The 16,533-nt window shown below is 47.9% G+C and overlaps 1 protein-coding gene across 2 annotated transcripts in view; it reads left to right on the forward strand.

Moving 5' to 3' along the window:
• SH3GL3 (SH3 domain containing GRB2 like 3, endophilin A3) overlaps positions 1 to 11,865 on the forward strand; it is a 127,748-nt gene extending 115,883 nt beyond the window's left edge. For both annotated transcript variants that reach the window (XM_026510568.4, XM_057303805.1), the window contains one exon: positions 11,205 to 11,865. In XM_026510568.4, coding sequence (XP_026366353.3) covers positions 11,205 to 11,410 — 206 coding nt within the window. In that variant the 3' untranslated portion in view covers positions 11,411 to 11,865. The remainder of the gene's footprint in view (positions 1 to 11,204) is intronic.
• The last annotated feature ends 4,668 nt before the right edge of the window (positions 11,866 to 16,533 follow it).

Here is a 16,533-nt window from a genome sequence, read left to right on the forward strand (position 1 = left end):
GTTGTCACTTACGGATTTAGAAAAAGTATACTTTGCATTTTTTATCAACTCCTTTATTTATGAGGTTTTTATGTTTCCCCCATTGAAGTTCTTAAAGGGGGCGCCGCTTATGTAATCACAACTTAGGGCTAACACGCTCCAGCCTGAGATCGACTTGGAAAATATGGAAGGCCGAGGGCAGTGAATACGTGTGGTTCCAAGTGCACGCTACGGGCGTTCAGAGCGAGGCAAATAAATCTCTCAGACGGTTTCTAGGAAGACATTCTCACTCCCTCCAGGTATAAAAGAGACTTTTATAAAGTTCTTGACGCTGCTAAGGGGGCTCGGAAGTAATGTCTAGAGTCTGAGTCGTTCCCCTCGTCGGAGCAAAAGTCTCTGGGATTACATTAGAAAATAAACATTGATTCAAAAGTCAAGTGTGAAGTTCGAAACTTGAAGAAGACGAGCACTTAGCAAATAGAAATAAATGCTTTTTTTTTTTTTTTTAACTTAAACTTCCAAAGAGGAGATGGAAATTTCCACTCAGCAGTGACTGATGATTGCTCAGTGGGCAGGTTGTTTCTTGCTTTTTCGTCTTTCCTTCCCATACTTTTCTTGTTTGTTTTGTTATCACTGCCCCCCCCCCCATACACATTTCTGTACATTATCAGCAGGGGGCCGGTCAGCGCCATGGCCAGGAGAAATAAACAAGGAAACAGGAGTCCTGCAGTATAGCTCAGAATCTGGCTCTCACTTGCTGCGTGACTTTGGGTGAGTTTCTTAACCTCTCTGGGCGGATTTGAGCTTGCCCCTAAATGAAGCGATAGGATTGAGCACATTGCAGGTTTCTTCCCCTCTCAATGCCATGGCTGCTGTAGTTCTGTTTTATGAGTACTTAACATTCTTAAAAACTTGAGAAGTGTACAGATGGAACATTTTCTATGTTCTCTGTTTAAAAAAATATTTCTTTAAAATGATGAAATCTGAGCTAGGATTCTTATTGTTGATCATTAGCCACAGATTCAGGAAAGGGGAAGAGTCTTCCTCTTATTTTTCATCCCAAGGAAGCTTTAGAAGGAAAGTCTTTCTCACTGCAGGGAACAGTTTCCGGTCATTCTTCTAAACCTTTCTAAACCGTCTGTAGAAAGAGTTTTCGGAAAGCTGTAAGAGGTAACTTCTAATTTAGTGGTGGGAATTTTAATACTACTTGGCTGAAATGATGGCATGATGATATTATCTCAAATGCCACCTATTTAAAATTTTTGATATTCTGCAATGATGACGCATTTGGTCTTTAAGGCTAAAATTTAAAGTGCTATTGTCTAAATCTTGATATAGGTACTTAGGTTTTTAAAAAATAGTGTAGAAGTTGATTGTTTCCAGGGATGACACAGAAGGCAGCTACAGGGTAATCCCGGGGGACTTCATTGTTGAGTCCGTGGGAATGACCCCCCCCCCCCCCCCCCCGCAGGAGTAGTCCCGTGGGTGTGGCCTCAGCTGCAAACCCTAATGCCAGTTATGGGGAGGAGAGACACGGGAAGTGTAAGAAAACAGTGCTGGGCCAGACCAGGCACCAGATGGCGACACCAGGCCTCCAGGACAGGTGCACAAAGGGAGAGGTGAGCCTGTAGCCAAGTGCCCAATACTTGCCCCGTCCAAAGGGGGCGCCGGTGTCAGGAGTAGCTGTTTGTCGTCTAAGAATATGGGCCCAGAAGAGCCGGCCTTTCTGATTTTTCAAGACAAGCCAGAAATCATGTATTTGTTCACATGCAGTCTCCTGATTTTTAAAATATTGGTAACTAAGCCACACTGTACGAAGCAAGGAGTAGGCCAAACAGAACACACCTGCGAGCGTGAACTCCATGCCAGCGGCCAGGAAGCCACCTCTGGTTAAGGCCCCCCTGTGTCTAATGCTCGGAGAGGCAAAGGCAGCCCACAAACACAGGACCTGATGGTCCCAGGCAGCTTCTGAGATAACATCTCGGGACAAGCGGGGCTGGGCAAGGTGGAGGGACAACCCTCACTGCTCACACCCATCTCCTGTCCCGTGTAAGTTGTGGAGGGCTGGAATTAAAGTTAAAACAAATCACACATGCTTATTTTTATAGATTGCAGTATAATGATTAAGCTTGAGTTCCCCTGACGAGTGTTTCAACAAATCACGTCTCCTGTGGGTACATACAGCGTTCTTATTTCTAGAAAGACAGTTCATAGACTTTCACTAGACTTTTCTTAGTAATTTACTACTTAACTTGTCTTAGCTTGGGCGGCTAACAGAATACCACCGACCAGGGGGCTCGAACAATGAACACTTATTTCTCCCCGTGCTGGGGCTGAGAGGTCCAAGATGAGGGTGCCGCCAGATTCCGCATCTGGTGAGGGTCCGCTTCCTGGTTTATGGGTAGCTGTCTTCTTGCTGTGTCCCTAAACGGTGGCATTGTCCCATTCACGGGGGTCCACTCTCATGACCTAATCACCTCCCCAAAGCCGCACATACCACCGCACTGCGGATTAGGGCTTCGACGTTGGAATTCGGAGGGGATGCAGACATTCAATCCATAGCATTAACCACAGATTAAGGCATAAAATTTGCAGGTAAGAAAATCAGGGCCCAGGGGTGACATAATCCAGAGCTTGAAACCAGGGATCTGAAGTTCCCGTGTAGTTTATTACCAATGGACAAAAATAGCATGTTCGAGATGGTGAACAAAATGGTTTTTGTGGTATTTATTACAATTCTACACCAGCGCTGTGTCTGGGTCAGTTAGAGGGAAAGTATTTCACTTCCAAAGAATTTTTCTGTGAGTGCTTGAGATTTTAGATTGGGAAAAGAGAAATTATGATTTGAAGCAAAAATGTTCGTGCAAATTCAGAGGAGATGGTATCGCATAGGTTGAGCGGGGTGCCTGGCCGGGAGGACATACACACTCATTGAGTGTTTGAGAGGAGTCTGACCGGGAATAAACTCGAAAGTTTGAAACCTGCTCTGTGCCCCAGCGTGTTGAGAGGTGAACTACCCCATCATCCGATGGCACAGGCCCAGCCAGATAGCAGGGCCATCTTGGCGTGCAGCCAAACCTCCAGAGGGAGGCTTGGGTCCCATTCCCAATGGGGGGTAACTCCACCCATTGACAGGAAGCCTCCTCTCTGCTGCAGCAGCCCCATGGGTAGCACTGGGGATAAGGAAACACCATGGAACTTCCAGACTTCAGACCAGAAAGTGGACAGAATGTGAGCCTACCTGGCCCAGACGGGTGTCACCTGCAGGCCTCACCATTAGATGGGCTGTGGGGTCACAGGGAGGCCCGGATCCTGGCTCTCACTCCCTCCCTCTGGATCTCAGTTTCATCCTCGAGAGAACGGGAATTATGACCCTGACCGCACAGGGCTGTTCTGAGATCACGTCAGTCAGAGGTGCGGGGCACGCACGGTGCTCATCGCAGAGCAAGAGGCACCCCCCCCTCGGTGGCAGTTCGAGTTACCTAACTGGTTATCTGATTTCTTAGCCTACAGCAGACTGGAAGCAGCAGATTAGAAGGGCCGAGGGACTGCTTCGGGAAGGCCCACTGACGGCAGGAAAGTGACAGGTCGCAGCCCGGAGACAAGGGAGGCAAGAGAAAGACTAAAAAATAAAAAGCAGGAACACAAAGTCAGAAGGCACAGCAGTCTGGGGCATTTACTAAAAGACAAAGAGCCTTCCTCAGGTCAGTAGCTTCTGGTAGACGCCATACCTTGTTCCCTGATAGGCACGCATGTCGACAACAGTCGTATGAATCACTTCTCTCTCTGTCCCCTTTTCCTTCCAAAAAAAATAGGAGTGGGGGAGTGAGGGGGTGTCGTAGCTTGCCTTTCAGCGGGGGCGCTCTGCCCGGAGCCCAGGGACTGGAATCCTCAGAGTCAGGGCCGGCAGAGAAGAGCAAGCAGGGGGCTCCTCTGAGGGTCTAAAAGGGACCCGAGTTTAAGACCAGCAAAAGAGTGGCAAGGTTTTCCTGCTACCCAGAGAAGGATGCCCCCTGCCACGCCGACCACTCCCTGCCTCTCCCCATCCACGGCAGTCAGCGCCAGGAGGAGAAATCCAGCCCTGGAGAACGGGCCCCCAGATCCTGGCACGTGGCGGGGGGGGCACAGGGGCAGACCAGGCTGCAGAAACGCCAGGCCCATCGGATGCCACGTCCACTCTGGTGGCGCATCCGCCACCCGGCGTCGACTCCTGTGTTTGCTTTTTTTTTAATTGGAGCCTGAGCTGCTCACTTTGAAGCAGAAGCTCAGGCAGAAAAAAACAGGACTGAGAATAAGTACCCAAAGAACATCCTTTGGTGGGACCAGGGAGGGATTTAGGGGCGAACGCTCCCAAAGAGCATTCCAGGGCCTGGGCGCCCCCCAGAGCATGCCAAGCTGAGGACTCACAGGCTCACCAAGCCCAGCTGATAGACCCTACCCCCCTGCCCTCACGCCCCCCGCCCCAGCTTGGGGTTGACTCAGAAACTGAGTGGGGATAAACTCACAAGCTAACGATTTTCAGATCAAGAGCAGACTCTGGACCCAGATGGAGGTCCCGTCTCAGCACCGTTGCTGAATTGCTTTGAACCTCTGTGTGCCTTAATTTCTCCATCAGACTGGGGGGAATAATGGTGCCAAAGTAAATCCGCTGATGTCAGTGAGGCACTTAGAATAGTGTCCTGGCACCAAGGGTTCTGATGTCATCCCCGTTGCTGACGGGGGCTGAGGACCGTGGGACCACCACGGGAATGCGACGGGCTGGGTGGGCATCTGTGTGAGTGAGCAGCCCTCTGCATCGGGGACTTGGGGAAGCAGAAGATGGGGTGCGGAAGGGCACTCCCCAGAATTATAGTGGTGTTAAAGTAATAAGAGGGGACCCAGGATTGGTAGGAACCGGGCCATATTATTGCCAAGAGGGAAGGGAACGCATTTTCGGGAGAATGTGATTTCTCTACCTACTGTGCATTCCCGATGTAGTCTGTACTCACCAGCCACCTTGAAACTCTTGGGTTATGGCCTCCTTTGTTTCTTTTTTCCTCCTAATGGTGTGGATCAGAACTTGAATAATAAATATTTAACAGGGACCCTCCCTTTTCTCTGTTAAAATAATCTTTGTTTCGTTGCTTTAACAAGGAAGACTGTTTTTCCCACCTCTGCTCTCATGTGACGTGAAGCCAGGTCTCAGGAGTAAGAGAAAATAAACATGGGCCACGCGGCCAGGGCAGGTGGGCGGAGGCAGCGTCCTTGCTGGGCGGCCCGGGCCGGGGCTGGGGGTGTCCGCCGCCCGCCAGACAGCACGCGCCTCCATGTCAGCCGGCGAGGTGCATGTGAGGTCAGGGAGCAGTGCTGCGAGACCCCAGGGGGCGAGAGGAATGAGCTGTCCCCAAAGATGAACACTGGGTAGGACCCGTCTTTGCTTACGGGATGGTTTCAGCAAAGGTGCTGGCGTCCGGTCGTGGTCAGCGGGGCCTGCAGGCCCGGTGCAGGTGCTGGTGTCTCTTGGGCATGGAAGAGCCCGCTGAGGAAATGCTGCCCATTCTGCCGGCCCTGTGGGCTCCCTCCATGCTGACTCTCAGCCCTCTTTGTGCAGAGGGAAGCTTCCTACACGATCACTTCGGTGGGCAGGAACTCTTTCTCCTCAAGCGAACTGAACTTGCTTATAAGTCTCCATTTAGACCGGTGGCGGAAACAAGTTAATCTTTTTTCCATTTCTACTGTTGGCCAAAAAAAAAAAAAAATAATAATAATCTTTTTTCCATCTCTTCTAATGGTGGAAAAAAACATAATCTTGCCATTTCAAGGTAACTCTTTTAATAGAAAGTAGACTATCCATTTATTACTTGGTCAGTTTAGGACTTAAACCCAGTCAGTTCCGTTGAGAGTCCCTGTTAGAGCTGTTGGTCTTTCTCACGGACCCTCTCCTCCGCACGCCTCTCCCCCAAGATGTTGCCCAGATGCCAGGGGATGTTCCCCAGACGTCATGGTGGCAGGCGAGCCCCTTGGTCTGGGCTGAACAGCTCACACAGAGATAACTTGTCCCTCCAGGCCCAGGCCCGGCTCCGTGGTCCAAGCCTCTGACTCTGGATTGTGGGGTCTCTGCATCCTGTGTGTCTGTCGCGGGCCATCTCTGATCCAGCTGCCCCCCCCCCCCCAGCACCTCCTCACTTCCTGGGGGGACTGGAGATTTGTTCAGAGGTCATGGGGAGCCAGGAGTGGCTCCCTCAGACCCTTCCCTGCATAATTACACCTCCCCACCATGTTGGTTGAGAGCAGTAAGGGGACCTGCCTTCTCCCAGAGTTCCAGTGGGAAGTGGGGCCTAAGAACCCCTCACCCCCACCAGGGTAGAATAAGGGGAGCATTTCAACCTTCTTGCCCACCTTCTTCTCTCTCCAGCCCCTTCCCTGCCTCTGGAAAGAGCTTGTATGTCTTCTCGGATGGCAGGAAGCAGCCCTTCCCTCTCTACGGCTTGTAACAAAATCTCCATGCTCTGAGTTCTTCAGATCCTGGTTCTTGGGACTCCAGAAGTCAGCCTATCTGGCTGTCTGTCTCTCTCTGCCTCTTAAGTCTCATAAAAGCCTACCTGGCTCTGGCATTGGCATGAAAGCCGGTAAACCTTGGCTTTCACACCAGTTTGCAGCTGAAATGGCATGATTTTGGAACCTAGAAGTTGTAACATTGACTGCATTGTTCATGTCCCTAAAGTAAGGGAGGCCACAGCTCTTGGGCTGAAGGCCCCCGACAGCAGAAATGACCCAGCTCGGCAAACGCACCGGACAGTAGTCCAGAATATCGCCCTGCTGCTTGTGTAGTCCCGGCAGCCAGCCCGAGCTCCGGGCGGTGTGCATTTCCCTGGCGTCTGCGCTGTCCGAACTGCGTTCGCTGCTGGGGGCCGTGCAGAGGTGGCTGGAGAGCCAGGTGCTCACGCCTTACCTGAGTCAGGGACTGTGGCCTGCATCATTACGCCACCCCACCGCCTCTCAGGAGAGACGCCATGTTTTGGGTTCATTTGCTGATGGAGTGTGATATGAGTGCTGGATGCTTTCCAGCCCTCAGAAAATCAAAGTGGGCAGCGTGGCAATGGTCGCTTGCCTAGAATAAATGAAGTGAGAAGTGAGTAATGTGTCTTTTCCCCGATTTGTTCAGTGTGCGTGCCGGGAGTGCACACATGTGCGCAAGTAGCTGGTGGTTGGGGTAAGTGCATGCCTGCCATTCAGCATTTAGTTCAGTCACTGCAGGTAGCTTGCAGAGTCAGCGGGAGGAAAAAAATATATATAGTTAGATCCGTAGTCAGCGTGATAGCCCATAAAATGTCTTGGCAACCCTTAGCGGCGTCACAGATCATGTAGGAGGTGACATCAGCAGGATAGATCCCAGGCTGGGAGCCCTGGTGTCTGGTTCTGGCTTTGCCATTAGCCTGGGGGCAGGCTGCTGTGACCTCTTGGAGGTATCCCTGCCTCTTCTTCAAGAAGAGAACGGTCCATGGAAGACCACCAAATAGCCCTCTAGCACTAACGTTTTGTGTTCACGGAAATGCTTTCCAAGACGACCATGTGGTTTGGCACCTGACTCTGTCTCCCTCTTCAGTGCGCCCGGAATGCAAGACATGCTGAAAGGATAGTAATCACTTTTATAGACCACATTAAAACAGGTATTCATTAATAAAGTTGACTTTGACTCAACGGCCCAGGTTGGCATGGATTTTCAGTGCCCCAATGCGCCCAGCGAGGCATTGCATTTCCAAAGGAAAATGGAAAGTTCTGCACGCTAAACACTCAGTTTCCCAATGCTCTGAAGCCACTGAATGCCATACTGTTCAAATTCAAGATAATGAACTGGACCTCTGTGTCGAAGTCTTTCCACGGCCATCGTCAGGACAAAAGGAATATACAAAGTTGGGGTGGGATGGAAGTGTGTCGTGGAAGGAGCCATCCAAATGCTAGAAACATCACATACATGCTAGACACTACAGTGCATGTGGATTTCGATTCTAAGGCTGATCTTCCTGTAAGTCACCACATGGGAAGGAGCTTCCTCTCTGGAGAGGGAGAAGTGGGTCCCCTTCCCTTTCCCTACCAGCTGAAACTCCTCGACACTCCCAAGCTCTGGTTGAAGAAAGTGGAGGGGAAGGGAAGACTGTTAGGCGGGTGGTTTGCAGACTCCCTTGGACATTGGAGACACCTGTGAAATTTTAAATATCCCGAGGTCCAGGTCCCACCGCCAGCACTTCTGATCTAATTGGCCCGGGGTTCCACTAAGTGCATGAGCTCTTCAGTATGCTGCCGTGTTGACAGCCACGGTGACAGGAAGGCCGTGGGGCCACCTCAGCCCCACTGGGGAACTTCACTGGTGAACAGCCTGCAGGCGAAGGAGTGCTTGGCTCCCACTCCCACCTGGTGTGGACGGAGTGCTGGAAGATCAGGAGTGGGGCTGGCACAGACGGAGGGCCGCCCCGTCCGTCAGAGACACAAGCGGGCCTCACGCAGTGATTAGCTGCCCAAGTTAGAGGGGCTTCTCATTTGACCAACCATAGCAATACCCAAATTTATATTCTCTTTATGTGCACATTAAAGATCTGGTGAGGAAGGAACATAATCTCTAGCAGGGCTTGTTTCAACTCTCAATTAAAGTCAGAGAGAGAGAAGGAAGAATGTTTCATAATATCAGAAAAAGGAAATGAGAACAGAAAGCATAAAATAGGATGGCAGAGGTGAGATGACATACATGGATATTTCAGTCCTGTGTGGGGATTAAGCTCTTCTTAAAGGACAGGGACCGTGAACCTGGCACAGTCTTGCCCGGGGACGCTGCCTCCCACCTTTGCAGACCTCACTCTGCTGGTGTGACGACAGAAACGGGCCATGAGGTAGACAGGGGGCGTGGTTTTTGTGGGGTGGGGCTTGGCTTCCTTCCAGCTCCATCTTCCCGGGGACAGTCACATCTGCTGTGGACCCACCAGTGGTCCATGCCCTTGACCTCTCTGGGTCGGACATCACCTCCCCTGGCTAGGGCAGCCTCTCTGCTCCTGCCACGCCTGGGTCCTGGGATCGAGCCCCGTGTTGGGCTCCATGCTAGGTCGGGAGTCTGCTTGAGGACTCTCTCTGTCCTTCTGCCTCTCCCCCTGCCTGTGCAAATAAATAAATACATCTTTGAAAAAAAATATTCTAAAACTAATCTTAATATTAAAGAAAATCCAGTTAAAATCAAAATGAGACTTTTTAAAAGTAATCTCTGTGCCCAGTTCGAGCTTAAACTCACCACCCTGAAATCGAGAGTTGTATGCTCTACCGACTGAGGCAGCCAGGTACCCCCCAAAATGAAATTTTTATGGGGGGAACTCAATACATTATACTGAAGTTTACCTGGTGGGGTGATTTCATGAGAACAGGATATGAGGAACTTACCTTATTAGTTATTAACACTTACTTTAAAGCTGTAATATTTCAGATGATACGTTGTTACAGTTACCCACATGGATCAGTGGAAAAAATAGAAAATCCTGAAATACGTCCAAGTGCACATGATCATTAATTACACGACGAAGATAAAAGTAGTACTGAAGTCAGTAGAGGAAGAATGGGGCCTTTAATAAGTTGTCTTGAGATAACTGTTTCAGCATCGTCAAAAATAATGCCTCTATTTGCCAAAATTTAACAGAATTAAGAGTAAAAATTTTCACATAAAAATTAAATCATTCTTGGGGTGAATTTAGTTGAATATGTATATAAGAATGTGGGGGAGAAACTGGGGATGGAAAGGTTGATGAGCTTGACTGTGCTGATTAAACTTTCTTTCTGTGTTCTGTATGTGCCCCAGAAACCCCCTTCCCTGCCCCGTCCCCAGGACATCCTCCCAAAACAAATGGAAGAAAACATGATAAATATACAAAGCATTTATAACATTTTATAAGGGGCTCCTTAAACTTTAAAGACAAAAAACAATAGACAAATAAATTGATAGTAAATGTTAAAAGTCTTGGAAAAATTTATGTCCTATGAATAGCAAACTCCCTTCTGAAATTTACCTCCAGGTATTGATTGTGCATGTTTGTAAATAAACATGTATTAGGATATGTTTCAAGGAGTTACCTAGGAAAGCCAAGAGAGAACAAAAGAAAAAGAAGAAAGGAAGAGAGAGAGAGAAGGGAAGGAAGGACCTTATCTATCCAACAATATAGGAGGCGGGCTAAAGAAACTGTATCATACTGATGGAGTCGACAGCTGGTCAGCAATTAAAGGTATTCTGGAAAGAGAGTCACACTAATATGTATAGGAATGTTCTTTTATGAAAAGAATATATTTATGTAAATACATACAGAGATATATTCATCAAGACATCTGGAAGCTTCTCTTCCAAAATGTTAATTTAACGTTGGTTATGTCTGGATTAGTGGGTTACAGCTGACTTCTCAATTTTACATACTTTTCTCCTTCCTCCCTCCCTCCTTCCCCCTCTCCTTCCTCCCTCCCTCCTTCCCCCTCTCCTTCCCCCCTCACTGTTTCGCCCTCCCCTCCCCTCCCCTCTCCTCCCCTCCCTCCCTCCCTTCTTCCTTCCTTCCCTCTCCTTCCTTCCCTCCTTCCCTCCTCTCTCCCTTTATTACCATTGCCATGTTTTAGTTTTGAAATTAAAAAATAACTATTTGAAAAATGTTATTCTGAGAACTTCTAGCTTCACACAGTAAGCCCAGCATGTCAGGCTGGTCTGTGAATGGTCTGCCCATCCTCTCCCATGTCACACCGTGCCTCATTCCAGCTCCTGGTCACTAGCTCTGGGACGATGTCCCGACCACCCAGGCCTTTCCTGCCTCCTCCTTCTCTGAGCTTCTGAGCTATAAGTGATTCTCCAGCTCGTCTGTGTCCTTAAATGTCATACACACCTTGTGCAGTGTAAGCTTGCTGAAGGCAGGGGTTGGGCCTTGCAATTCTCTGTCTCCCCCGGGCTCCAGGCAGAGGGGAGGAGCTGCTTTCAGGGAGGTGGGCTGGGCCAGCCTCCACCGCATGGGAGTACTGAAGGGAAAAGCCATGGACCCGGGAGGTCAGCTGGGGCATCCTCTGGCTGGGGGCAGCTGGGACAGACACTGCGAGCCCAGCACCCGAGAGCGGGGCCGAGCCAGCCTTGGGGGGAGGAAGGCGGGGGCCTGCTGTTCACGACCTCTCCAGCTCCCCACTCCTCCAAGGATAATGTGTCATGTTAATCCGTACTTTTTGTCTCCATATGATGTGGACAGGTTCTAATGTTCCCATGGACCAGCCCTGCTGTCGTGGTCTCTATGATTTTGAGCCCGAAAACCAAGGAGAACTAGGATTTAAAGAAGGGGACATCATTGCATTAACCAATCAGATAGATGAAAACTGGTATGAAGGGATGCTACACGGGGCGTCTGGATTCTTCCCCATTAATTATGTTGAAGTGATCGTGCCTTTACCTCAGTAAATGTGTAACTCACTTTGGACACGCTTTCATAACCGAAATGAATTCACGCCAGTGCTCTCAGTGTGGTGGTCTGTGACATCTGTTCTTTGACCAACTTAATGACTTTTGTATGTGCGTTCTCTTTATAATGTATTTTGTATCCGTTTCATTTGTATAAATGATTTTCTTGTATTAGCTACATGAAACTGTAGTTTTCTTCTTCTTCTTCTTCTTTTTTTGCTTATTGGCCTAAAAGTCATTGGTTAAATAAATGTCTGTGCTGCTTGTTGGTAAAAATAAATCGCAGTCCTGTCCGTGAATTGCGTGTTGATAGCCCTCAGCCGCAGCGGAATGCAAATTTTGAAACTTAAAAAAATGCTAAATATTTTGTTTCCTGACATTACTGATGTCATCTGGTCTTTCCTTATGTTTTAGTGACCTGTGAGCCGTCCAATAAATATGACACCATGTTGGCAGAAGGCCTTGCTTATTCTTAATGTTGAATGGAGTTGTAAGCGCGCTGTTCCCCCGAGCCCCATGGCTGACCCGGGGTCCCAGTGGATGCGTGGGTGCTTCTTCCTGAGTCGGCAGGTCTGAGAGTGGGCGTTCACTGTCCCCCGATTCAAACACAGCACACCGTCCTTCCAGTTCCGGGATAGGAGACTCTTCCATGTACTGTCGAGTTGATTTATAAGAGAGCTGCTGCTGCCCAGTATTGGGTGGGTTTTCACGCAGGTCCTGTGGGCATGCTCGGGGGTGGGGAAGCAGGGTCAGGAGTTGGGCTGAGGGCATGGTAACAAGATCGCCTGGGTTAGGAGAACCAGCCCCTGGCCTCGCTCAGAGGTTGATCTGGGGGGAGTGCCACCAGCACTCATCACATAGGGGTCGGGTATCCTTTCTCCTTCGCAGAGAAGGAGACTCAACGGACGGCTTGCCCAGGATCGAACAGCCTGTGGTGTGAGAGGCAGAGTTTGAACTGCACCCCACAGCCTACTGAGGTGTGCCCACTCAAGTCACCGGGGTACACCTTGCTTTTCACTGACATTAGTAACAAATGCCTAGCGGCCAGGTTGGTTCAAGGGGACCAAAACCAGACTTCTCAGTCCTCTGGGTCCTTGGTACATCAGTAAAGTCACGACATCCTGGATATTTTTCCCCCTTTCTTTTCCCACCAGCTCCCTTCCCCGACATGTTCTCTAAAGCAGTTGTATATATAGCGTCCATAGTAAAATAATAATAATGACTAACATTTATTGAGTGCTTACTGTATGCCAGGTGCTACTGCAAGCATTTAAATGAATAAACTCAATCCTCATAACAACCCATTTTGCAGATAAGAGAGCTGAGACGCAGCAAGGCTAAGTAATCTGTCCACAGTCACACGGTCATGGAATGCCAGAGCTGGGCTCCTGAGCTAGGTGGTCTCCCTCCCGCACCTGTGTTCTTCACCTCCCTCCCACACCACCTCTCGTTCTGTGTTTGCCCCACATACTCACAAAGTAGCTTTTTATACGCCCTCAGCTTTCCGTCTCCAGCTGCCATACGTGAAATTTATCAAAGAGAGGAGAAGCCCAGGGCTATTCTCAATGCCTATACTATGCTTCCGTATTTTGTTTGGGAAATAAACTAGTTGCAGTTAATGAGTTAATAAACAGTAATTGCAGTAACTGCAGTTAACTATAACTGCTGTCATAGACTGTAGGGGTTGTGAGGTTTCAGTAAATGGCTCGCCTCTTTCCCTCGTGAGTTCTAAATAAACTGGGGCATTAGTCAAGGGTTAAAACAGGTAAGAGCCAGTATGTAACCTGCATTGTAAAAGGCTGTGTCAGAACACGTAGCTTAGAATGAGAGCAAAAGCATCTGCTAACAGAGCCCCAAAGGGATCAGACCTACCTAGTCCAGTCCGGGACGAGGACGACTGTTGTCGTCACCTGCTCTTACTTACGGACAGAGCCTGTAACACCGAGCTTACCGCATGGCTGCCAAAGGTCAACAATGCACATTGCCTGCAGGCAGGCCAGCTTCCAAGGAGGGGCTGTGAGACTTGTGCCCAGTTCCCAACCCAAACTCACAAGCAAGGTAACTCAGCTAGGTGGGACTTTTCGGAGAAAATCCCACCTCATAGAAACTGGGAGAATGAGGAAAAGGTATTTCTGTCTGGGGAATGAAAATGAGGACAGTTCAAAGAAGACTCAAGTTATCAGAAGCCCAGACAGTCCTATATAAAAGGGAAAATGGAGTATTTATAAGAAATATCCTTTATAACAGTTTTTAAAATGAGTTTTTAACCATGCAATAAGGCAAGGAAAAGAAAAAAAGGGCCTAAAGATTGAAAAGCAAGAAATAAAACTATCTTTATTTGCAGAAAACAACTGAATATGTAGGAAATTCTTAAAGAATGTACAAAAAAAATCTAGAACTAACACATATATACTAATATATATACTAGTAGATATTTATATACTGCAAATTTATCAAGATCATGAGATAGCATGCAAAAATAATGTTTCTATATATTGGAAACAATTATTAAATGTTAGATTTAATGTAATAATGAAAAAATGTTATTTATAAGAGCAGCAGAAAGTACAAAATACTTAGGAAGTATTTGAACAGAAGATATCCAAGACCTTGACACTGAGAACTACACAACTTTGCATATAAAAATCAAAGACCCAAAAAATGGACAGAGATATTAACATTGTTAAAATGTCTGTTCTCAGGGCACCTGGGTAGGTCAGTCGGTTAAGCGTCTGACTCTTGTTTTCAGCTCAGGTCATGATCTCAGGGTCATGGGATTGAGCCCCGCATTGGGCTCTGTGCTGGGAATGGAGTCTGGGATTCTCTCCCTCCCTCTCTCTCCCTCTCCTTCTGTCCCTCCCCCGGCTCATGCTCTCCCTCCGTCTCTCTCTCTCTCTCAAATAAATAAATCTTTAAAAAAAAGAAGAAGAACACGTGGGAAAATGTCTTCATAACCTGGAAGTGGGCATAATTTCTTAAGACACAAAAAAGCACTAACGCCAAAAAAAACAAAATTGATAAATTAGACTTCATTAAAATTAATTTCTGTGGTACCTGGGTGGCTCAGTCAGTTAAATGTCTGACTGTTGATCTCAGCTCAGGTCTTAATCTCACGGTCATGAGTTTGAGCCCTGCTTTGGTTCTCCACACTGGGCATGGAGCCTCCTAAAAAAAAAAAAAATTAAAAATTTCTGCTCATCTAAGAACACCATTTAAAAAAAATAATAAAAAGACCAATCACGGATGGAAGTATTCACAATACATACATGGAGGAAAATAGTCACAATACATCTATCTCCAACTACAGACCTGCGTGCAGAATATGTAATTCTCACAAGTCAATACTCAGTTAAAAATGGCCCAAAGATTTGCAGAGACACTTCACAAAAGAGGGTATACAAATACCCAGTAAGTGCGTGAAAAGGTACTCAATATCATTAGTTCTTTTCAGGGACTGGCCCTTGGGTGGTACTGATTATAGCGTACTGAATACGGTATATTCCCAGAGACATTGGCAAGTGTGGGGCCTAGGGCTAAGACACTGACAACCTAATTTGTAGCAAATAGGTTCCAGTGATCATTACTGAACAAGAAACAGTAGTTTAGAGCTGCATACCTACAGGAAAATAGGCAATGGGCGTGGATGGTTGTGTCCTTGTAAATATCTGCCCAAGGTTATAGCATCCATAGACAAGAACGAAGCCATCAAAGATACGCTGAGTGACAGAATAGTCCAGAACATGGAAGAAACTCCTGCCGAAATCCATGGCATGGGAGCAGGACCAGAAATTGAGTAGACGTATATTTAGGATATTAAGAAAGGTAGGGTGGAAGGGAAATGGGGAGAAAAGGCACAATTGGATTAGTTCACAGTGTCCTACATGGAAGTTCACTTCTGCTTGAGAGGGAGGACGGTAGATCAGGATGGGTCCAAGGTACGTGGATTGGGGCTCACCGGGATGTCTTGTGAATTTGTGACATGCTGAATGAGAGAGCCAGCTTGGCCTCAGTCCCACCTGTTCATGAAACCACTGGGTCTGGGCTGAGGGACACCTGCTGGTGTGGGCAACACTGCACATGCCAATGGCTGGACACCGGCTTTAACCTCACCTCATGTTGGTTATACTTTTGACCTCTCAAAAAACCCTGTAATACGCTGTTGGCCTAACCGAAACATACTGGAGAGAGGAGAAGCCTGGGTTATTTGCCTCTTGTCATTCCTCAGTCTATAGGAAAAGCCCTTTCTGCTAGAGATGGTTAGGCACTTAGAAATCAGTGCTTGATTTAAGGAGCAAATCCTCCAAGGGCAGGTCCGTGGCAACCATTTCCTCTGATGAATTCTTAGATCTCCATAGATTTCTTTGAAACAACCACAGAATCCTATAAGCAAGACAGTATTACGGGTACATCCCGTCAGTGTCCGTGTTGCGGGCAAACAACAGTTTGTAACTCACCTGGTTAGCAGGGCGACTCAGCTGGACTGGAAGCGATGTAGAGCGTGATATACTGAGGGAAATTCGAAATTTGATGGGAATGTTGGGTTTTGAGGAAATGTGTCAGGTGAAACACAGAAGGACAAGGTCAGGAGTAGATGCTGATCTCAGACCCTGGAAATCAGCCCAGGAGGCAGAGCTGACTCCCTGTGCATCTGCATTTTTAGAGGGAGAAGAGGAACTGGCCAAGATCATCATCGTAGATGCTGATTATGGATTCAGGGGAGCAGCCCAGCTTTTGGGATGGGGACGTGAGACACTTTCAGAACCACCCAGGGGCCTGGGCTGAGTCACCAGCAGCTCTTGTGCTTAGCATCGGGACCCACGCACAATAGAGTCATTTCCTCCTGGGAATTTGGTAATGGAAGAAATTTTATATCTAGATGTGGGGCCTATTTATATTAGCATATTGTTGTTAGAGTATCTTAATGCCGTTTGGTCTCAGTTGTACAATCTCTGAGAAGCTATGTCAGAAAACACGGTTAGACACAATTTCAGGTGCGATAGAGAATACAGAATATAGAATTTAGGTCTTGGTGGTGATAGTGGGTAGAATAATGGTCACCAGAAGATATGTCCTAGTCTTAACCCCCCAGAACCTGAGAACATGACCTTACTTGGAAATAGGGT

The sequence above is a fragment of the Ursus arctos genome, unplaced genomic scaffold, assembly GCF_023065955.2.
Source record: "Ursus arctos isolate Adak ecotype North America unplaced genomic scaffold, UrsArc2.0 scaffold_28, whole genome shotgun sequence".
NCBI classification, from domain to species: domain Eukaryota; kingdom Metazoa; phylum Chordata; class Mammalia; order Carnivora; family Ursidae; genus Ursus; species Ursus arctos.